This window comes from Sceloporus occidentalis, unplaced genomic scaffold (genome assembly GCF_023333645.1).
Source record: "Sceloporus occidentalis isolate IW3139 unplaced genomic scaffold, rSceOcc1.0.p SCAF_8, whole genome shotgun sequence".
Taxonomy (NCBI): Eukaryota; Metazoa; Chordata; class Lepidosauria; order Squamata; family Phrynosomatidae; genus Sceloporus; species Sceloporus occidentalis.
In genome coordinates, this window is record NW_028316988.1 from 23,692,121 (window position 1) to 23,714,395 (window position 22,275).

The 22,275-nt window shown below is 47.8% G+C and overlaps 1 protein-coding gene across 3 annotated transcripts; it reads left to right on the forward strand.

Moving 5' to 3' along the window:
- Positions 1-1,257: 1,257 nt before the first annotated feature.
- Positions 1,258-19,829, forward strand: RFX2 (regulatory factor X2). Of its 3 annotated transcripts, none has more exons than XM_089535421.1 (18): positions 1,258-1,312; positions 7,346-7,458; positions 8,085-8,174; positions 9,042-9,124; positions 10,103-10,391; positions 11,235-11,309; positions 11,960-12,141; positions 12,404-12,523; positions 13,362-13,477; positions 13,773-13,891; positions 14,018-14,115; positions 14,771-14,922; positions 15,274-15,371; positions 16,324-16,473; positions 17,036-17,244; positions 17,846-17,999; positions 18,791-18,833; positions 19,196-19,829. In XM_089535421.1, the coding sequence occupies exons 2-18, from the start codon at positions 7,354-7,356 to the stop codon at positions 19,306-19,308; spliced, it is 2,196 nt and encodes a 731-aa protein (XP_089391547.1). In that variant the 5' UTR covers positions 1,258-1,312; positions 7,346-7,353; the 3' UTR covers positions 19,309-19,829. The 3 variants fall into 3 exon arrangements, with proteins under 3 accessions (XP_089391547.1, XP_089391546.1, XP_089391548.1); XM_089535420.1 differs by lacking the exon at positions 1,258-1,312 and adding an exon at positions 6,371-6,697; XM_089535422.1 differs by lacking the exon at positions 1,258-1,312 and adding an exon at positions 6,371-6,697 and having other exon boundaries at positions 10,103-10,211.
- Positions 19,830-22,275: the final 2,446 nt, after the last annotated feature.

Genomic DNA, 22,275 nt, shown 5'->3' on the forward strand with positions numbered 1-22,275 from the left:
ACTGCTGGTTTTGCAAATGCAACAGCCGACCTGCAGTTCGAATCTTCTTGATGTGCTTCCCATGCCTTTGTGCAAAGAAATAAGACTTTTTAAGAGGGCAAATAGAGGTTTGGGTGGAGATTTGCACTAATTACTTTGTCTTGGGTTGAGAGGGGCTTGTTTTGTATCATGCAAAGAGACTACTGTATTAGCAAAGATGGGGAAGGATATTATGGAGGGGAATGGTCAAAAATAACGGAAGGAATTGTGGCTTGCGAAGCGTGTTTGTGGTTGCCGTTAAATGGTGGGAAAGGGGTGGCTTTTTAGAAGCAGCTTTTGGCCCCGAAGAATAATTTCGTGAATAATGGGTGTTTATTTTTTATCCCGGAGGGAAAAGATGTGATAGGAAAAGGAGTCTTTAATATATTATGGAAACCAAAAAATAAAATATAAATAGCCTTAGAATATATTTGATATGAAATGAAAGGTTTGATATGGCTCTATTCTGCTTTGTTGGAAGAAGGAGCGTTCAAATAAATGATCCAAACAGCTTCTGGTCTCCGTTCCTCATTTTTTCAGGATTAAAATACAGTTCTGGAGCAGCTTCGGAGTAAAATAGGAGCATTTCACATGTTTTCGGGGGGGGGGGGTGTCATTATTTCCCCCCAAAAAAGGACCGTTTTGCAAAGTTTGGGTCCCTGAAGCGATGCCAAAAATACTGCATTTCCTTTGCCTGTCAATGTGGGGATGATGGGCCTCCTTCAGAGAAATCCAGATTTTCCTTACTGTTCCTGAGCTGCTGCTTCCAAAGGAATGAATGGCTTTAATTTCTTTGTGTGGGGTTTTCCCCCCCAATTGCTTTTTATTTATTTTTTCGTTTATTTAACCCTAACCCTACATATAAAACACATTAAAACAAACTAAATGTTTAAACTTTATTAATTTAATTCAAAAGTGTATAATTGTAAGAAATATAAAATCACTCTGCACACGCTCAGGAACCTTCCTTTTCCCTCTTCCACTTGGAAGCCACGCCCACATTCTCCCCATTGGCTGCGGCTCCTCTCCGGAGGCTAATCTCCCTAAGCCACGCCCCCTTTAGCTGTACCCAATCAGCGCCGAGTGAGGGCTTCTTTCTTTCTTTCCTGACCTCAGCGGGAGGGGCGTGGTGTGCCCGGGCGTGACGTCACGCGGGAGCCTATAGCAACCGTTGCCTCGAGACCCGCGCGCGGGGAGGAGGAGGAGCCATAGTGACGGTAGCCCTGGAGACGGTTCCTTGCCAACCGCAGCAGCAGCAGCCTCAGAGGAAGGAAGGAAGAGAAGGACGGGGCAGGTAAAGCGGAGTCGTTCCGGATTTAGAGGGGGAACCGGGAGAAAGAGGAGGGAGGCCTCTTTGGTTGCATCCACATTGGAGAACTGAACCGGTTTGGCCCCGCTTTAACTCTTTTCTGGCTCAAGGCTATGGAATTCTGGGAGTTGGAGTTTGTTGTGGGGCCCAGAGCGGAGCTCCGCTCTGGGCCCCACAACAAACTCCAACTCCCAGAATTCCATAGCCTTGAGCCAGACAACAAGTTAAAGCGCTGCCAAACCCGGTTAATTCTCCAATGTAGATGCAGCCTGCAAGAAACTTTCCATTACTTAGTTGCTGGGGGACATTTTGAAAGTTGGAGGCTTGGGATGCCTGATCCTCTGGACTTGGAAAATGGATGGCCTACATTCCCCATTTGAGGACAGAGGGTCCTCAGTTTGGGACCAGGACCCCCAAGGCCCTTGGAGTACTATTAGAAGTAGTACTGTTAGTATTAGTACTACAGTGGGACATTGGTATCCACTGGGGCTTGGTTCCAGGACCCCTCCAGTCCCATTAAATACAATGGGATATTATTATTATTATAGTGGGCCCTTGGTATCTCTGGGGTTTGGCTGCAGGACCCTCCATGGCTCCCAACATCTATGAATGCTCCAGTCCCATGATATACAATGGGTTGTTGTTGTTGTTGTTGTTGTTACTGTTGTTATTATGAGCCCTTGGTATCAACTGGGGATTGGTTCCTTGACCCCCATGGAAGCTCAAGTCCCATTATATACAATGGGGTATTATTACTGGTATTATTATTAGTAGTAGTAGTAGTGGTGGTATTATAGTGGGCCCTTGGTATCTGCTGGGGTTTGGTTCCAGTAGCCCCTGTAGATACCAGAATCTATGGATGATCAAGTCCCATTATATACGATGGGGTATTATTGTTGTTGTTGTTGTTGTCGTCATTATTTCAGAAACCCCACAGGTCTCAAAGTCCATGTTTGCTCAAGTCCCACTAAATCCAATGGTGCAGTAGAATGGTTTCCCTTCTCTAAAATGGCCAAAATCAAGGGTTGCTTTTGGGATTTTAAAGAAATCTTTCCAAGGTGTGGATGGTTGAACCAGTGGCTGCAGAATCCGTGGATCCGGAGGGCCGACTGTATCCCAACTGAGTGGTCTCTCCTGTCCAGACCGACCCTCAGATCCCATGGAAATGTCATTTTCTCATGCGTTTCGTGGGGCCTTTGTAGGCAAGGGAGAGCCAAAGCTGCTCCACCGTGGCCATCCTCCAAAACTAGCTCCTCCTTGGCAGACTCCTTTCCAAGCACAAGCCTGGCCTGAAGACTTGGTGCCTTCAAGGTATTTAGGCCCCAAAGTGCTTTCCTTAAGATCTCAAAAGTTCTTGGCTCGACTTTGTTTGCTCCCCATGTGCTGCATGTCAGTGATGCAGTTTGGCCCCACTTTTAAGTCCTAGATTTGTGTAGTTTTTGCAAGGCCTCCAGCCTCCTCTGGCTAAGAGTCCTGGCTCCTCAGTGAACTACAAATCCCAGGGTTATGTAGGATGGAGCCACAGTCATCAAAGTGGGGTCAAACTGTGTTATTTCCACAATGTAGATGCACCTACCACGTCTCATTTCCACGTTAGCCAAAAACATCTGTTCTGAACTAGTTTCTGGTGTCCGTCGGGGACTGGATGAAGGCGGTCAGACTGGAGCTGAATCCAGACCAAATGGGGGGTGCTCCTGGTCAGTTGAAAGGGCAATCGGGGAATTGGGGTTCATCCTGTGCTGGAGCCCCTGAAGATGTGGGTCCATGGCTTGAGCCAGAGTGCATTTGGACAGTTAAACTTAGTTCCCTAGGACCCCTGGCTTGGCCCTGTGTTGGTTGCTTGGATTGCTGCCATGCGCTCTCCATGGGGCGGCCTTTGGAGAGTGTTTGGAAATGGCCTCCTGTCCAAGGAGCTGCAACCAGGTTCCCTCCAAGGAAAGAGGGAATGCACTACCGTAAATGCAAGAAGACCTTTCAGTATGTGGCAATTCTTTGGTCCCTTGGTGGAGCTGGGGGTCCACTGGCGCCATATCAATGGCTTCGGAAGAGGAAGAAGAAGAGGAGGAAAAGTTGGGGTAGTGTTGTCTGCCTCCTCACCCAGGCAACCCACAATCAAACATGGCTTTTTGGCTCAGGGACAACTTCCATCTCCCATTTCCCGGGCCCTGAAAGCTGCCAAGAAGGGAGGTTTGGATTACAACCCTGTCTCTTGCTCTCTCTGTGCGTCTGGAAGTGTCCTCAACTTGTTTTAGACTGCGTGCAAAGCCTTTGAGCGAGTGTGGCGTGGAGACCAGGGTTCGAATCCATGCTCGGCCACAAGAGCCCACTGGAGAAGTCACGCTCTCTCAACCTCAGAGGAAGGCGAAAGCAAACCTCCTTCCGAACAAACCATGCCAAGAAATACATCCGTACATCAGATGCGACTTGAAGGCTCATGGCAGCAACAGGCAAAGCCTTTGGTTTTTGTAAACGTTTGCCCCTCGCCTGGCCTGGGACAAGGAAGGAGTGGTCCGAGGGAGGATTCGAACTTGGGACTGCCGCGCATCCATCCCTAGTTCAGTCTTTGGGAATTGCGACAAGAAACCCTGGATTACTCTTTCTCTAGTTGTGAGATGCGTTATTATCTTGGGAGGAGATGATATAATGTCTAAGGCCAGCTGTAAATAAAAAAGATGATGGCGATGAGGTTTTTATCATGGTTTCACTGCCTTCTAAAAACTGTTGGAAGCGAATCTTTCCCATTTTTAAAGCTTGCTTTATTGCTGTTGATCTTTTGGATGGCCGTGGTTTTGGTTTAGCATGTATTGTAACCTGCCTTGGGTCCCGTTTTGGGAGAGAGGCAGGACAGAAATCAAGCAAATAACTAAATAGGAGGGAGCTTTTCCTGAATTAAAAAGACACACAAACAGTTCGGATTAAACCTAGTTCTGTGTCCACAATGGAGGAAGGGCTCCGGTTTGGGCATATATCTGAAAACGGAGATGGTTTGAAGCAAACTGGAGTAGGGAAGAGAAAGTAATGGATGTGTTGAAGTTCACTCCTTGCTGGAGGGAGAAAGCACTCTGGGCATGATCAGGGGCCCTCTCTGGACCTATTAAGAGAAGGCCGCTGTCCCAAAGAACTGAGGCACTAGGAAAGAATTTAATCTTTCTCCCCCAAACTTTTCAAAGCTGGGAGCACCTCTTGGAGTCTCTTTTGAAAATAGTATTATCTTCTCAGTTTTGTTTTCCCGGTTGGATTGCACTTAGTTCATTCTCATGTCTGCATTTCTCTTTCTCTGATTCTGGTTCGGTTCCCAACTTCTCGGGGGAGATCTAGTTTCCTTGCAAAAGTTTCCTTTGCAAAACCAGAAAACAAAATCCCTCCCCCGCCCCGCCGCTGCCTCTTGCCCCAAATCCTTCCTTATCCTCCAAAGACCTCCGTTGCCCTGGGATTATCGGCTGCAGAAATAAAACTGAGCATGCATGCGCCCTGCAGAAAGAAACCAAACCCAAAAACTTTTGTTTATTCCAGGATCTTTCCAGTTGATGGACTGGAGCCAGGCGCTGGCGCACTTAGATAACCACCTTAACCAATATCTGTCTTTCTCCAGTTTTCTTCCTGGGGAGGAGGAGGAGGAGGCAACGGCCAAGAAGAAGAGCGCATCTTGCAGATGTTCCATTAATCACTGGGGCCTGGACCGCATTGTTTATCCAGTAACAACGGTTGCCCCGGCGACGCTGGTCCACTCCCGTATCCAGGGGGCCGGTTGCCCGGCGACGGGGAGAATGCTACCCAAACCAAACAATGCCATCCCTCTCCCTTCCTCCCCATTAAAGCTCAGAAAACAGGCTCCATATGTCAACCTGATTTGTCAGTCCTTCCAGGGCTTTGAGCCGAGAGGAGGAAGGGAGGCCATAGGAAGCAGGGGCTGCTTGGGAAATAACTGGCTTTGCAAAGAGGAAAAGGACAAGGAACTGGTTGTGCAAAGAGGAAGGGGGCAAGTAACTGCCTTTGCAAAGAGGAAAGGGACAGATAACTAGTTTTGCAAAGAGGAAGAGGACAAGTAACTGCTTTTGCAAAGAGGAAAAGGACAAATAACTAGTTTTTCAAAGAAGAAGAGGACAAGTAACTAATGTTGCAAAGAGGAAAGGGACAGGCACCCAGTGTCATAGAAATAGTAATAAGTACAATGTTATTATGATTTCCAAATCAGTCACGTTCCCCCATCCCATCTTGCAATACAGTGATCTCCCTAGAAAACAAGAGGTTAAATACATAATTCCCTCTCTGTAGTAACTGCAAAGAAAGCTGGCACCTGTTGGGCGATATCTCTTGTTTCCTTTGCAAAGAGAGATGGATGGGAACCGATGCATTGTCACATGTTGTTCTTGTTGGTCTTGTTGTGTGCTTTCAAGTTGGTTAAGACTGATGGCGACCCTAAGGCGACGCTATCATGGGGTTTGTGAAGTCGAAGGCTTTCACTGCCGGCGTCTGTAGTTTTCTGCGGGTTTTCTGGCCACTTTCTGGAATGATTTATTCCTAATGTTTTGCCTGCTTCTGTGGCTGGTATCTTCAGACGGTGTCATGAGGCTTCATTGGCCAGTTTTGTTCAGAGAGGTTTCTGAGGCTGAGAGAGTGTGACTTGCCCCAGGCCACACAGTGGGTTTTCTTGGCCCAATAGGGATTTGAACCCTGGTCTCCAGAGCCATAGTTGGAGGCTCAAACCACTAGACAACTCTCCCTTTTTTACTTTTCCAACAGCCATCCCAGAAACAGACCCCACCTTCCTCCCCCGCCACCCTTCTCCTTTTCTTCTTTCCCTGCTTCCATCGTGTTTTGTTGCGTGATTATTTCTTGAATCGTTGGTCTTCTTCTTGCATGCTCTCTGCTTGGATACGGAGGCAGTGCAGGGTAAACAGAGACGGTTTCCAAGGGCTCCATCTGTCCTGAATGTCTGCCGCCGCCGCCGCCGTTCGCGTTTGCTCCGCACCGAGGCTGCTGCTGCTGACGCAAGAGGCGGCTTCTATTTGTGACCGGCGGCCGCTTTTTAAAGGTTTTGCTCCTTAATTGCCCTCCAGGAGAGAAGAGAAAGGAAAAGAAAGGATGGTTTCCAACTGGACAACATTCCCCGCAACGTAAAGCTTCAGTCGACAAGAGCCGAGATTGGGGAAAAAGTGACTTTTGGGAAGAAGGGTGTCAAATCCCAGAACCCGCCAGCTGCCTCCGCTCCAAATCCCAGCAGGAAATGGTCTTTTCAACCTCCTGGCTCCAAACCCATTTGTAGGTCACAACCAGCACTTTTGGACCGAGCTCAGAAGCAGATCGGAAGTCAGTGCGGCCGACACAAGTCCAGCAACGGAATGGTTTCTAAAGTACGCACCCAACAAGGTCAGGTTGCCACATTTTGCAAAGACCCTCTAGCTTCTGAATACCCAGATTGCTAATCGGAGCGGATGCCTGTGTTGCCAAGTGCTGGTTTTGGCCCACAAAGCCCTGTATGTTTCAAGGAAGGACCAAATGCCCCCTTAGGACCCTGCCTGAGTTTAGGATCTGTTGGGGAGACCTTTCCCTCTTTGGAGGGCCTTTTCTGGAGAGGTGAGACTGTCCCCTTCCCTCTTCCATTTTCCATTTTGACAGGCGTTTGAGGACGGATGGTTTAGGTGTGATGGTCCTCATGCAATGTGCTGGATTTTCTATTTGTTGTTTGTGTTGTGCATGTATTTAATTACTTTTGTCGGTTTGTGTTATGTGGTTTTAAAATTTTGGATAGTTTGATCTCTTGTTAGCACCACTGTTACGTGCATTTCCCACTGTTTTTTAACTGAGTCTTGAACTGAGAAGAAGGACAGAAAAATAGATATTATAATAACAACAACAACACCATCAAGGGCAGCCCCACACGGAGCACATTGCAGGAGTCTAGTCAGTTGGCATTTTAGAGAGGGACACTCTTCGAAAACCCACCTGAGTGATGGATAAAGGGATTAGCCTCCGCTGTTAATTAAAAACCGTGTCCCCCATTTTTGTTTTCTGCAGAAGTGAGGATGCAGACCTCCGAAGGCGTCTCTGACCCGGCGGCCCCCGTGGCGCTACGGTCCTCGGCCTCGGTCCAGGCTCCCGTGGTTCAACCGGTGCCTGCATCCCAACAGGTAAAGCCCTGACCCAACCCAGACTGCCTCCTTTTATAACCCAAATGACATTGGGGATGGGAAAGGTAAACTGCCTCCCTTCAGGAGACCCAGGAGCCACACTTTCCATGCTCCAGGCAAGGCTGCTCTCTGTCCCTCGGCCAAAAAACCCTCCGCTTGGTCCCATCCTAAAGGAAACCCATTGAATCCATGGGATTTACCTACATGTTGACTCGTCATTTAACAGTTGACCGAGTGGGTCAACTCCAGGAGCGATGTGCTGATAGGCCCCTGATCTCCCAAGTCCAGGTTGCAGCACTTGAGCTCACTTCCTGACCTGCCAAGCTTCTCTTGTGTTGGACTGTAACTCCCATCCTCCCTATGCCAAAGTTATGTACAATGAATGCTATGTTTTTAAAGGAATGGGGTGGTTTTCAGGCTGTAAAGGATGTCTGTGTGTGTCAATACTGTATATATTTTAAATTTTTCCAAAACTTTCTCATCGTTTTTTCCAAGGGAGAGGGGAATCCAGTGTGTTTTTCCTCCCAGTGCTTCAAAATTTCCACAACTTTTACGTCTCTCTCCCCATCTTCTGGTTGCAGAATGTAAATACTATATATGTTTAATTTTCCTTTTCGCTGCCACAGAGAGTTTTGGTCCAGGCAACTGGTTCCACCCCGAAAGGTGTCCAAATGCAGCCGCTGGCCCTTCCCAGAATCCAACAGGTCCACCAACAGGTAACTGTTATTTTGTTCGAACTCAGGACTCAGCGTCCGAGTGAATCCAAAGGGAACGGGCATTTTCTTCTTCATTGTTGTTCATTTGTGCCTTTGGATGTATTGTGGAGCATGGAAAAGCCGCTGTTCCAAAGTATTGCTCTCAGTGGAAGCACACTGGTTTGTCCATTGGCAAATTGCTCCAGTAAAGCCATAAATTTGCTGCCATTTCGAAACAAACTTCTTCATTTGGACATGGAGAGTTAGGTGCATATGGAAAGAGAGAGGTCCTCTGAGCATTTCAAGAGTGCCCTCTCCTTATCCAGTCCCAAACCTTCATAGAATCTCCATCCTGGAAGGGAAATGAATATTTTGTTACTGGTTTATTCACAAATTCTGTAGATATGAGTCACATACAGTTGCAGAAAGCTTATTTAAGACATCAAACAAACAGAAACATTCCCTTACAACCAAAAATGTTTCTTGGAAACCAAATTATTATTACACTGTTGCTGCCGTTTCTTTGTATTTATGGTCTTTGTATCCTGCATTTTCCTCGCCTCCTGGAACTCAGGGCACTTTGCAGAAGTTAAAACCGGCACATTTGGCTGGAAAGCTACAGAAAAGATTAAAACCATGATCAGACTATCAAGGAGAATTAAAATCATTTTTAAAAAAGAAACATGCACATGTCCCGCAACAGAGCAAAAAAGTGCAAATGCAGAGCATGAAAACTAGCAAAATGTTTTGAGTAATATGGGGGGGGATGTTTTCTGAAGCAAAGGTGCAAAGTAGGCATGATTTAGGGATGGAGAGAGTGTGTCTTTTCCTCGTTGTCCTTTTTTTGGGTATTGGTTGAACCTCAACCTGCGCCTTGTTCCTTTCCAGGTGCAGACGGTGCAGCACATCTACCCGGCGCAAGTCCAGTATGTGGAGGGAGGAGAAGCGGCCGTCTACACCAACGGGACAATGTAGGTTTGCATGCCTCTCTTCCCACCCACCAGGCTTCTTCTCCGGCTGTGTCTGCATTGCCAAAATAATCCAGGTTGACACCACTTTAACTGCCATGGCTCCATGCTATGGAATTCTAGGAATTGTAGTTTTGCGGTGTAATGCACTGGACTATGACTCTGGTGATCAAGGTTTGATTCCCTGCTTGAGCATTAAAAACCCCACAAGTCACACTCTCTCAGCCTCAGAAGATGGCAGTGGCAAACCCCCTCTGAAGAAACTTGTCAGGAGAACCCTATGATAGGTTCGCTTCAGGATCACCAAAAATTGAAAACGACTTTGAGGCACACAACAACTATCTATCTATCTATCTATCTATCTATCTATCTATCTATCTATATGAGAATGAGAGCCAGTGTGGTGTAATGGTCTGAGCATTGGATTATGACTCTGGAGACCAGAGTTTAAATTCTGGTTCAACCGTGGAACTCATTGGAAGACCTTGGCCAAGTCACACTTTCTCAGCCTCAGAGGATGGCAAAGCTCCTCTGAAGAAACATGCCAAGAAAACCCTGTGATAGGTTTGCCTTCAGGTTGCCATAAGTCAAAAATGACTTGGAGCCACACAACAACAGAGATGTTTAGGCTCCTCTGTCAGAGAGCTTTAGTGCAACAACAAACCAGAACTCCTGGAATTCCATAGCATTGAGCCATGGCAGTTAAAACGGTGCCAATCTGGATTATTTCTGTAGAGTGGATGCAGCCTATTCCCTGAATAAGATAGACGTCCTCAGAGACCCCCCTTGACTCAGTCCCAAAACCTCTCTGGTCTTGCTTCCCATTGACTAGAGCAGTCAGGGGCACCTTTCCCTGCTTGTTTTGTCCAGTATAGTGGCCAGTGTTACAGATGTCCTGACCCCAAAAGTTGAAAATCTCCCCAGAGTTGTAGGCCAGCTGCAACCCCATGTCTCATGTCTTTCTCCTCTTCCTCCTGCCAGACGGGCTGCCTACTCCTACAACGCCGAAGCCCAGATCTATGCCCCAGGGGCTGGCGGTGCCACCTCCTACTTCGAGGCACAGGGAGGCGGAGGGGGCAGCTCTGCCCAGGTGAGCCCCGGGGCACCCTCCCCGCCAGCCCTGCTTCCCTCCCATGGCATGGTGGGCCTCACGGTGGACGTCGGGGGGAACCAGATCGTCCCCGGTCCGGGCGCTTATCTCCTCCACGGCCGGATGGAGAACGCCCGGCCCACGCTCTCCTCGCATGCCTCACGATCCTCTCCAGCCACGGTAGGTGCCCCTGGATTGTGGGAACCATGGTCGGGGAAAACACTTGCCTTTTGTTCAAATTGGGGTGGGGAGCTTTAAGCCTTGAGGATGCAACAGTGCTTCAGGCGGGTTGTTTCTGTTGTTGGTAAGTGGGCTTTAGAAATCAGCATTGAGGGGGAAGTTAGACTCATAGAGCCAGAAGAGACCCCAAGGGCCATCCAGTCCAACCCAATTCTGCTATGCAGGAACTCTCAGTCAAAGCATCCCCATTGACAGATGGCCATCCAGCCTCTGTTTAAAAACAGCCTCCAAAGAAGGAGACCCCATTCTCCGAGGAAGCAGCATCTTCTGCCATCGATTGGATCTTACCGCCAGGGAGGTCTTCCTAAAGGTGGAATTTCCTGGAGTTTGTAGTTTTCTGGTAGTTTGAATGACATGATCCCGTCTGATGGCTTACTCAGAGGCAAAGTCCACTGGAACTTTAGCAAATTTATCTTCCTTCCCTGTTCAAAACGTTATTTGCAAATCAAGGAGGGATGAAGAGTTGGCCCTTACAGTGGGAAGGTTTGCTTCGTGCTCTGTCTCTTTCGCTCTCATCTCTACCCTTCCTTTTTTATTTTTGCAATGCCTTTCCACCCGGTCCCTCTTTTCTGTCACTTTTCTGCTTCCCTTTGCTGTGCCAAAGTTTAATTTTTGCCTGTTCCGGTGGGAAGAGCTTGAAGTGTGAGTCTGGGCTGGCTGGTTAACAACACCCGACGGGTGTCTCCCCTTTTAGCTTTTGCAGAGTGTCTGATTTTTCTCTTCCCTCTCTCTCTCTCTCTCTCTCTCTCTCTCTCCTTCTCTCTGGCCTGCTGCCCTTCCCAGCTGGAAATGGCGATCGAAAACCTCCAAAAAAACGAAGGCATAACGTCGCACAAAAGCAGCTTGCTGAATAGCCATGTAAGTTCCCCATGATCCTAACGTCTGTTTGGTTGTAACACTGCATGCCTCATGGTGCAGCTTGTCGGGAGTTTGGCTTTTTCTGGGCTTTCCCTCCCCTTCCAGAAATGCTTTCTTGGATCCATGCCTTTCACTTTGAATCCCATCACAGCCCCTCTGCTTCATTATGCTTTTCCTCCTCTTCTTCCTTTCTGCATTGACTTCATGCTCAGAGAAGGGTGGCTCCTGAGACGGAAATGGAGGGTCTGACAAATGTGTATCAGAGGCCCATCATCCCTCTCCACCTCACAAGAAACCAGTTGCTAGATCTATGGATATCTATGGTTGAGATATTTTGCTATCTCTCCCACTAACATGACAGTTTTTCTGAACACCTTATTGGCATTCGGACTCTCTGAAACCATGCTACAGGAAGCTAGATCCTTCCTCCAGCTCCTAATGCAGGCATTGAAGGGACGAGGGTTGGAAAGACAGGGAAGGAGGTGTGGATGCTGAGAATCTTATTCCACAGAAGAATAACAGCACTGAATTTGGGATGCCTCCTACCTTCCCAAAGTTTGATTCACCCTCCTTGAGTCTCTTTCCTCATTCTTCCCACTGTTTTCTCCTCTCGTTCTAATTTTTCAGTTTTTTCCTCCCATTCTCACCAGCTTCAGTGGCTGCTGGACAATTACGAAACGGCCGAAGGGGTCAGCCTGCCTCGAAGCTCTCTCTATAGCCACTACCTCCGGCATTGCCAGGAGCACAAGCTGGACCCGGTCAACGCTGCCTCTTTCGGAAAGCTCATCCGCTCCGTCTTCATGGGGCTGAGGACGCGCCGCCTTGGCACCAGGTTTGTTGGGTGCCTTTGAAGCCTCCCTTTTCTTCAGCCACACTGTTCCCTTGCAACAGATGCATGGCTCTGATTGTAGAAGGCCCCTGGGTTCTGTGCCTGTCGAGTGAACTTTCCATTGCCTGGAAGCCATTTTGTACACACTCCTCACCGCCATATTCTTTTGGAGAGGCTTTTCTTGTCCTTGGAGACTTCTGATGGAGAGCAAGAATTTAACAATCTAGCCTGACAAGCAATTAAAAGAAAATCCTTTGTTTTCCAGGGGAAATTCCAAGTACCATTATTATGGCATCCGCCTGAAGCCAGACTCTCCTCTCAACCGCTTGCAGGAAGATGCTCAGTACATGGCAATGAGGCAGCAGCCTATCCACCAGAAACAAAGGTTAGGTATCCCCCTGCTCAAAAATAGACCGGCTTATTAGTTCTCATGGAGATTTATCCATTTAAAACAAGCCCAGGAATGGAGCTCAGGGGGCTGTAGTGGGATGTCTAGAAGTTGCATGGGGGGGAACATCCTAGATTGTGCAAAAAGAGAAAAAAATGTTCAAATTTGTCTTTATTGGTCACAGTCATTCGTCTGAGTTGGTGCTGTTTGGCCTGATTAATATTATGCCAAAACCAGCCATCTTACACAAAAGATCTTGTGCCAAAATAGCAATCTTATGCATACCAAAAAGCGCCTCATGGTTTTGTTGTCCAAGGTGCTATTTTGCATGAATATTTTTTTGGACAGGATTTTTCTTGTGCAAAATTGGGGGTGGGGGGAGAAAAAAATCCATCTTGCAAAAAAAAAAGAAAAAAAGACACATGTATCTATCCCCAAATCCTCATGCAAAAACCCACATGTACTTCTGTGTGCAATACAAAGCACTAGTGATAAACAGGGAGAAACAGAGCAGAAATATTTTCTCCACCAACAAGGAGAAAATTGTGGAAATAATTCATCTTCATTTGTAAGGATGCAATAGTCAGACATTAGCATCTACTCAGAGGTCCTTTGCTCTTTTGGGAGGGAGGGAAGGAGGTGAGGCATTTAAGTATCTGGGGGGCAGATGCACTCTGCTTGTGCTCAGAAGCAATTAGAACTCTTGAGACTTGGGAAAACTAGAATAGCACCAAGTTATTACACCTTCCTTCCCTCCTTATGCTTTTCAATGGGGCATGGTTTTCTTAAACTTAAAAGGAGCTGCATTTCAGAGGTGACGTTTTCCATTTTGTAGATTCAGGCCTTCCCAAAAGTTGGATGGCACAACAGAAGGGACTTCCAACAGCGGCCTCCAAACAACTCCAGAGCAGTCGGTGGCAGCTCAGAGCCAACATCACCAACAGTTCATAGGTGAGGATGTGTGAGAAATACCCCAGCCTAGGAGAGCCATTATCAATTCGTGTTAGCCTGGTGGAATTTGCTGTTTAGGGTCCAAAACCTATCCTTTGCTCCGAGGGGACGCTGTATTCATCTGCTAAAGGACTGAGAACCTGCAAAGGATCCATCCGGCACCCATAAGCCTTACCTTCTTGCAGCTGACGTCTGCCATCCTTTGTACCAAATGGAGTGTTGGAATTGCATCCAGTCTCTGCTTGGTGTCTCCCTGCATCCCAATCCCTCTCCTTTGCCCTCCCTCCATTTGCAGACGTCACCCGTGTTCTTCCCGAATTCCCAGCCCTCGACTCGGAGAACCTCCTGCTGCAGGACGGGATCGAGCCGAGCGACGTGAAAGCCCTGCAGATCCTCTACCAGCGGCACTGCGAGGTGAGTCGAGAATTGGGCGGCTGGAAGCAGCCCAGAAGGGTACATGGTCTCACAGCCCCTGCAGTTGTCATCATCATTATTATTGTAGTGGTGTGTCACTCACTAGGTCTCTCAATGTCTTCCTAGGCCAACGTGGACGTTGTCATGAGCCTGCAGTTCGCCTTCGTGGAAAAGCTCTGGCAGTCATTTTGGAATTCAGAGTCCCTCTCCAGCGATGCCTCCAGGTAAATGCACCAAACAAACCAACAAACACATGGCTTCTTGAAAACAACACACAGCACTCCTCCTCTGTCCGACCCCCAGAAATCTTGACCACGTTACATTTCTTCGGAAAAATCCAACCTCTGTAAAAATAGTGTTTTCTGTGCTGAATAGACTTGTCCCCTGCACAGAAAAAGGCTGCATTGGGCACAAAAGAACCATGTGCAAATTTTGTACAGATTAAGTCCCAAATTATGAATCCAACAACTGTGGAAGAAAGAAAATGGCTAAAAATGACTCTTTGCTGTCTTTGGGAAGGCAGTTGGTAAAGAATTACATCCTTAATCTGTATTAGCTGTACTTTATTTGCTTAATTATGTTTTTATAAATGTATGGGTCTGTGTCTATGAAAGGCAGGATGTGAGTCAAAGGGATAATTGCTGAGCGCTGCTGGCAAGGAACCAGCTTGACGAAACACAGCTCCATATCAGCGGTGGCTGGTGACTGGTGTGTCCATGGGGTGGTGGATCCGCTCTGGGTTTTAGTCCAAATTTTAATGCTGCTGAGCCCCATCCCCGCCCTCCAAAAACGACTACAACACTTTGAACACCGTTTTGAAGTTGGGCCTTAAGTCAAAGGTGCCCCACTGATGTTGCTTTTGCCTCCCTCCCACTCCAGCGATGAGCCCTGCCAGGTGGTCATCCCGCGGCACAAGCTGATCGCCATGTGCAAGTATGACCCCATCATGGCCTGGATGCGGAGCTGCGACCACATCTTGTACCAGACGCTGGTGGAGGTCCTGATCCCGGATGTTCTCCGGCCCGTTCCTGGTGAGTTGGAAGGCAACAGAATATGGCCAAACCACCTTCCTCTCCTGCACCTTTGCCAAAAAGAAAACCTCTTGGCCTTTCCTTGTATGTCCCTGGCTGAGGACCAAGGAAGAAAGTGTAGAGATGAATTGAGACATTTTAAAAGTGGCTGAATGAGTTGGAAGACGGAGGATTAATCTGGACCAGCCATGCCAGATCAGGAGAGTTGGGAAGCATGTGAGAGGGTCCATCGAGAAGAGCTCTTTGGGTTTTTTCAAGGCTGGCTTTCATCGGAGGGTTTGGCTAATAGTTTTAGACCCTTACGCACACGTGCCCCTCTTCTTTTTCATCGGCTCGCTTCCTTCCTCGCAGGTACGCTGACGCAGGCCATCCGCAACTTCGCCAAGAGTTTGGAAGGCTGGCTGGTGAATGCCATGAGCGACTTCCCCCAGCAGATCATCCAGACGAAGGTAAGACACAGAAGCACTGTCTTAATTTTGAAAGAAACCATTCCTTCTGACTCCTCTTTTTTCCATTGGAGAATGCGGAGGCGATGGGACCACAGATGTTGAGACGGGAACCCTGGTGCTATTTTTAAAAACTGAAATATATATTTTTGAAGTCCAGGGTTGGATACATACCCTTGGAGAGAGCACACAAAGCTCTTTCCCTTTTAGCCTTTCCAGCTCCAAATACATTGGACTTTTACTTCCATCATCCTTAGTCATGCTTTCCCCACCCTTGATCTATAGGAACATGGATCCAAAGGGATAGCCATGTTAGTCTGGGAAATCAATATGCAAAGAGAAATCGTGGTACCTTTGCGACTCACTGAAAGAAAGAAGTTGGCAGCATGAGCTTTCATAGACTTAAACCTATTTCCTCAGAAGCATGTAGGAACATGGTTGTTATTATTAATTTTATTTAATAATGTTGTTATTAATAATCTTATTAATTTCCTGGCTATTCCCCAGTTTTGGACTGAAGACGACTTATGAAAATTATGAACAGATAAGTGAAAAAGTGAAAAAACCATTATTAACTTTTCAGCAAAAAGCAGTTAAAAGCATAGCCATTAAAAAGAAAAAAACAATAAATATGCAGAAATGTGCAGCACATTTTTCAAGTCCTTTCCCACCTGAGTCTTCAGGCCATCTAAAGGAAAAAGTCTCCATCTGCCTTTGAAAGGATAGCAAGGAAGGGGTCGGTCTTTAGGAGGGGGGTCCCAGATTTTGGCAGCAATCGCATGGGGAAGGCCATGGTCCCACCAGAGGTAGCTGCGAGGATGGTGGGACAAAGAGAAGGATGCCCCAGAAGACCTCAGAACGGGCAGGCTCCAGTGGGGAATTATCACTCCTGAGCAATAGGCAATGAAGGAAGGCGGGGAACACATTTTCCATTTTCCTTTTCTTCCTTTCTTAGGTGGGTGTGGTGGGCGCCTTTGCCCAGACCCTGCGCCGGTACACCTCTCTCAACCACCTGGCTCAGGCGGCGCGGGCCGTCCTCCAGAACACCTCCCAGATCAACCAGATGCTGAGCGACCTCAACCGAGTGGACTTTGCCAACGTCCAGGTGAGTCTGGAGCAGTTGCCTTGCCAAATCATCCTCATCATCCTCATCCACAACAACAACAACAAACCAAAGCAAAATTGTGACAACGCAAACCTCAGAATAGTAGAGCCAGGCAGGCAATTGTGAGAGGGTGGAGCATGGCACAGTGGTTTGAGTGTTGGACCACGGCCTTGGAGACCAGGGTTTGGTTCCCCGCTCACTGTATAGCCACACGCTCTCAGCCTCAAAGGATAACCATGGCAAACCTTCTCTAAAGAAACTTGTCAAGAAAACCCCATGGCAAACCTTCTCTAAAGAAACTTGCCAAGAAAACCCCATGCTAGGTTTTCCTTTGGGTTGCCATAAGTTGGAAACCACAGTAAGGCACACAACAACAGTGAACAACAGAAAGGCATTTCCAAAGAGAAAGCAAGTGGGGGAAATGTTGGGGTGCCACCAAAGGAGGCTGTTATGGGGGTGGTCCAGTGGGTTCGGTGTGGCCTCAGAGAGGTGTTTGGGAAAGAGAGAACAGCAGCCCTGTAATTTCTCTGTGTGTCTCCCTCCCTGCATCTCTCCTGGACAGGAGCAAGCCTCATGGGTCTGCCAGTGTGAGGAGGGCCTGGTGCAGAAGCTGGAGCAGGATTTCAAGCTGACCCTGCAGCAACAGAGCTCCCTGGACCAGTGGGCCAGCTGGCTGGACAACGTGGTCACCCAGGTCCTGAAGCAGCATGAAGGCGGGGAGGGCTTCCCAAAGGCTGCCCGGCAGTTCCTCCTGAAGTGGTCCTTCTACAGGTAACCCTCACCGCCCTCCCCTCTCCCCTGCGATGGAACCAGGTCATGTTCCAGGTCTCCCCGAGGGTCCAGAATGCCCATATATGTCTCCGCTTTGTTGGTGGTAAACGGATAAAGCGGGTGGTAAGCAGCAGGGGAAAGCACCCACCCCTTTCTTCAAGGGCTACCCTAAAAAGCTAATTCTACCCAGACTATCCTTGGCCGGTGATCCAGTCCCTCATGGCTGGCTAAATGGGGATCCCATTTATATGGAAGCTCAGCAAAAGTCAGAGTCAACTTGAAGGCACACAGCAACATATATATTGATTGCATTCAATGGGGCAGTCCCAGGGGAGTCCTGATCCTTCCTCGCCATTGACTCTGATCCCTTGACCAGTTTAACCTCTGAATCTGAATAAATACTAGTGTCCAAATTATTAATTGTATTTATACCCTGCTCTTTAGAAATGCTCTCAGTGCACCTTGCAAATTGTTAGACAATCCTAAGGGCTGCCCAAACCACCTCCTGTTTCTTTCGAAGCTTCCTTGCCGTTTTTCCCATCAGTAAATTAAATCCTGCACCTCCCAAAACATTTTCCCTTTTCTCCTTCTCTCCTGGCAGCTCTATGGTGATCCGCGACTTGACCCTCCGGAGCGCGGCCAGCTTTGGCTCCTTCCATCTCATCCGTCTCCTGTATGACGAATACATGTTCTACCTGGTGGAGCATCGCGTGGCCCAGGCCACAGGGGAGACCCCCATCGCTGTGATGGGAGAGGTGGGAAATGGGACCACCCCCTCCCAGCCCAAGTCAGGGAGGGGCTTCCTGGCCACTCTAGAGGGACGCTGGCACTCAGCTGGATGGCAGGGGTGTCCCACCGTGCAGGGAGGGCATTTCTGGGGGTGTCTCTGAAGGGCAGACTCCATGGATTTGGTCACCCGGTTTCCTGCTTTCGGGGATCTGCCATAGGCCACATATCCTCCCCCCAAAACAAAACAGAACATATCACAAGTCCACTTTTGGTTTTCTAAAACCTTTTGGGGGGCACATCCCGACTGATTGAAAAGTCCCAGTTTTTTTCCTGTTCTTCCAGATTTTCAAAGGTAAACCAACCTGAGGAGTCTTTAACTATATCGAGAGCTGGCAAAAATATTCCTGGTTAACCAAAATGTGTATGAATCTCCAAAATGAAACCAGAAATAACAGGAACAAAATCTGGGGCTTCCTGGTCTTTTGACCCCAATGCACCTTTTGGGTATTTTCTCAAGTGGGGGGTCCATAGTAGGTTACCAGGGAGAAAGTCTACCACACCCCAAACATATTTATTTAAAATCAAATATATACTGAAAAACAAGAAAAGTTTTGTTTAACTGTTAAAAAAAACCGAAGTTGAAAGCAGGTCTTTAAAGCACATTTTAAATATAGGAAAGTGTCTATAATTGTGGAAATATTGAATCATGGGGTGAAAATGTGTCAAAATATCCCATGTGAAAATGATGTAAAATTATTCATGTTCACAAGCAAGGGCAGGACAGTTGAAAATGGCTTGTTTTCTCATTTTTCTCCAGTTCAGTGACCTTGCGTCTTTGTCTCCCGCTCTCCTGGAAAAAGGTATTTTGCTCCTTTCTCACTTTTCCTCTTTCTTGGGGTTATGGGGAGGAATGGATGAATGGTGGGGAGGGAGATCCCTCGATCGGGATTCGGTTGTCAAGGGCTCTCATGTCAGCAGATCTGTCTTGGATTTGTGTCCGAACTTTAAAAGGCACCCTCTCCCTCATTCCCACCAAAACAGTATGCGAAAGTCATGGGAAGAGAGGGAAGGAAGGGAAGATAAACCCGCTGAATTGATGGGTTTTCTTTGCGGGTCGAGGTACCATTCAGTGACAGATGGATGAAATCAAGGCTAAAAAATTATTGGGAGGCTGTGACCATTTGGGACTGACCAGTTTGTTCCTTCCTCCTCTTCCCCACAGACGACATCAGCGAACAGGGGAGCGACGGGGAGGGTGATCCTCGCTGTGCTACCGGCGAGCCCCTCGTGAAGCGCGAACGCAGCGATCCGGGACCCTCGTTGCAGGAGATCTAGGACCCTAGGAAGGTGCCTTTTTTGCTCCAAAACCGGACAGAAATTATTTCCAAAGCTCATTCTGGCATCGTGAGTGGCTCCTTGCTTCCTCCTAGCGTTCTCTTCACAGAAAAGGCCGAAGAAGCCACGCTCACTGGTGGATCAGGACGATGCTTGGTGGCCAACACAAGGATGCCAAAGGACTCTTGGTGCCATTCTTCTGCCTCGCTCTTTCACGCGAAGCCTTAACTGGTTGGCAGGACAGACCGCAGGACTGTTTGAAAAGGGGGTGAGGGGGGCAACAGCGGGGAGAGGGGCTTCCTGCCATCCTCCCCCAAAACACCCCCATCCCACCCAAATCAGGCCTTTTTTCCCCAGGATTCCCTGGACAACACCACTGTGATGGCATCCCCCTGCCTCCCCATAGACCTCTTGGTTCCTCTCAAGTTAATGCGCCTTTCTGTGGGGAGATATGGGGAGGGAGGTGTATGGCCCCTTTCTCTGTCCCCCAATTTGCCAAATAAATCTACACTGTGTTCAAAGCCTGGCTGCCCCTTCCTTTTTTGTAATTTCCCCATTAGGGCCGCATCTTTAGATGCAACACGATTGTCATTCACACCATTCGCGGAGCAGGTAGTCGGCCTCTGAGGTGGACAACCATTGACCTTCCCAATGCAGACTGCAACTCCCATCAGCCCCAGCAAGTGGTGGGGATGGTGGAAGCTGTAGTCCAATGCCATCAGCAGGGCTTAATGGGTATCTCCTATGCCATCAGCAGAGCTTAATGGGTATCTCCTATCAGGAAGAGAGGAATTCCCCCCCTACTTTCTGCATCCGCTCCTTTGCTCCATAATGCCAAACAAAAGGTCAAAGTTGGTTTTAAAGCCTGGTGCAAAAGAGAGGAGGAAGGTCCCAGCCTCCTGCTTTTATTTCCATCGGTCGGGATGCAGAGAGCACCAGGAGCCAGCGGAGACAAGGGTGCCCCAGAGCATGTGCAGAGTGCCTTTCCAGCTAAGGTCTCCATATCGAAGAGGAAACTACTCTGGTTTAATGGTGACAGCATTGGAAAAATCTGGGTTTGAATCCCCACTGAGCCAAGAAAGTTCACTGGTTTTTCTCTGGCTGCATCTGCACTGCAGAACTAGTCTAGTTTGACACCGCTTTAACTGCCATGGCTCCATGCTATGGAATCCTGGGATTGTAGTTTTGGGAGGTGCTCAGCTTTCTCTGCCAGAGAGCTCTGGTGTCGCAACAAACTACAAATCCCAAGATTCGTACGATGGAGCCAAAGTGATATCAAACTGCTTTCTTTCTGCAGTGCCGATGCAGCCTCTGTCTCTCTTTTTCAGACTGGCCTACCTTGCAGGGCTGCTCTGAGGATAAAGGAAGAGAACCACAATCCCCAACTTGAGTTTATTGAAGGACGTGGCAGGAATAAATGAAGGCGTTTTCCTTTCTAACAACAATTTAGTCCCCTGCAAATGAAATTTCCCATTGCTCTCCGAATTTCTAGCCTGGCAGGGAGTAAAACCAGGGAGACGCGTTCACACCTTGAACCCTTCTGTTTGCAACATTTGCCTGTTTTTAAATCCTGTTTTTAAAATGGTTAAATTGAAGTTTTAAATTCCTGCAATGCTAGAAATCTGGGGGAGTGAAGGATAATGTCATTTTTGCAGATTCTTCTTGGGGAGACAGTGCCTTCATTTTAGCCTCCTTCTCCTTATAGTTAAATTTCTGGGTGGGAGATAGGCATATCTTTTTATATATTTGTATGGATATATTTGCTGGTGGTGACTGTAACTGCTCCCGTTGCCTTTAATTCATGGCTTGGAAAGGGGGATTTTTACAGGTGTTGGTCATTTAACAGCAGAAGGAGTAGGGAAAGCCATCATCTTTGCTCTCCAAGGAAAGGTAGGTCAGAAACTCTGGTCATAAAGCAACCAGGGATTGAGAGAGAGAGAAGGACGAAGGAATATTACTCAAATCCCTCTGGCTTCTTCTTTGCTGTCCTTTTGGCAGCAGATGGAGACTTTTCTGTTCCGGCAAGCTTTGACTGTTGACAAAACAGTGTTTGTAACCTTTATAGAGTTTAAATGGTTTTGATTCTGTTGTTAAATTGCATGTGTTTTCATTGCCATTTTCTGCCTTTTGTAAGTCCTAGTTTGGGGAGAAGGCAGGACATCCATGGATAGAGGGATCCCCCTGCCCCAAATAGCATGGGAGTCCTCTTCCAAACCCTTAGGCCCTGAGGGCTGCTTAATGTAATAATATATACTATAATGCCTTCTCTTAATATAACTCTCATTGGTTTTCCTCTTAAAGGCAATTTTGTTTTTACTTTGGAGTTTGGGGCATTTCCCAAACTTGTACCACTGTCTCCCTCTGCTGGCCATTCTGTGGCATGGCAAGGCCAGAAAAAAGCCTCTGCCATAATGTTGGTTTTGCAGTCATTAATGGTTAGCAGAGTTTCTTTACAGCAACCAATAAACACTCTCCATCTTTGCTGGAGGCCAACTTTAGTAAGGGAAAGTCTCTAGAGACTCTAGGAAAAGGATCCTATGCCCCTCCCTGATGTTAATGGGTTGCAACTCCCAGCACTCCTCAACTGTGGTTCTATGCTTGTCCAGTGGGCTGATGGGTATTGCAGTCCAACCACATCTGGAAGGCTAAATGACTGCTATACCCAGTTCAGGCCTTAGATTCCCTCCTTCTGCCCTGCTCCCGATTTTCTTGGGATTATTTTGGGACTACAACTCCCATGATTCTGGAAGAAATGGGACAGACAGAGGAAGTAACAGAGGTGAAACTGTTTCCTGCAGCAGCTTGAAACTTTCTAGTAACTGTGAACCCTTCCCCAACAGACAGAATGACAATACACAGAGAGACCTTGCAGTATTTTTGGGACTCAGTGAAAGAAAGAAGTTGGCAGCAGGAGCTTTCCTAGACTCGGTCTGCTTCCTCAGATGCATTCCTCAGATGCCCCAAATT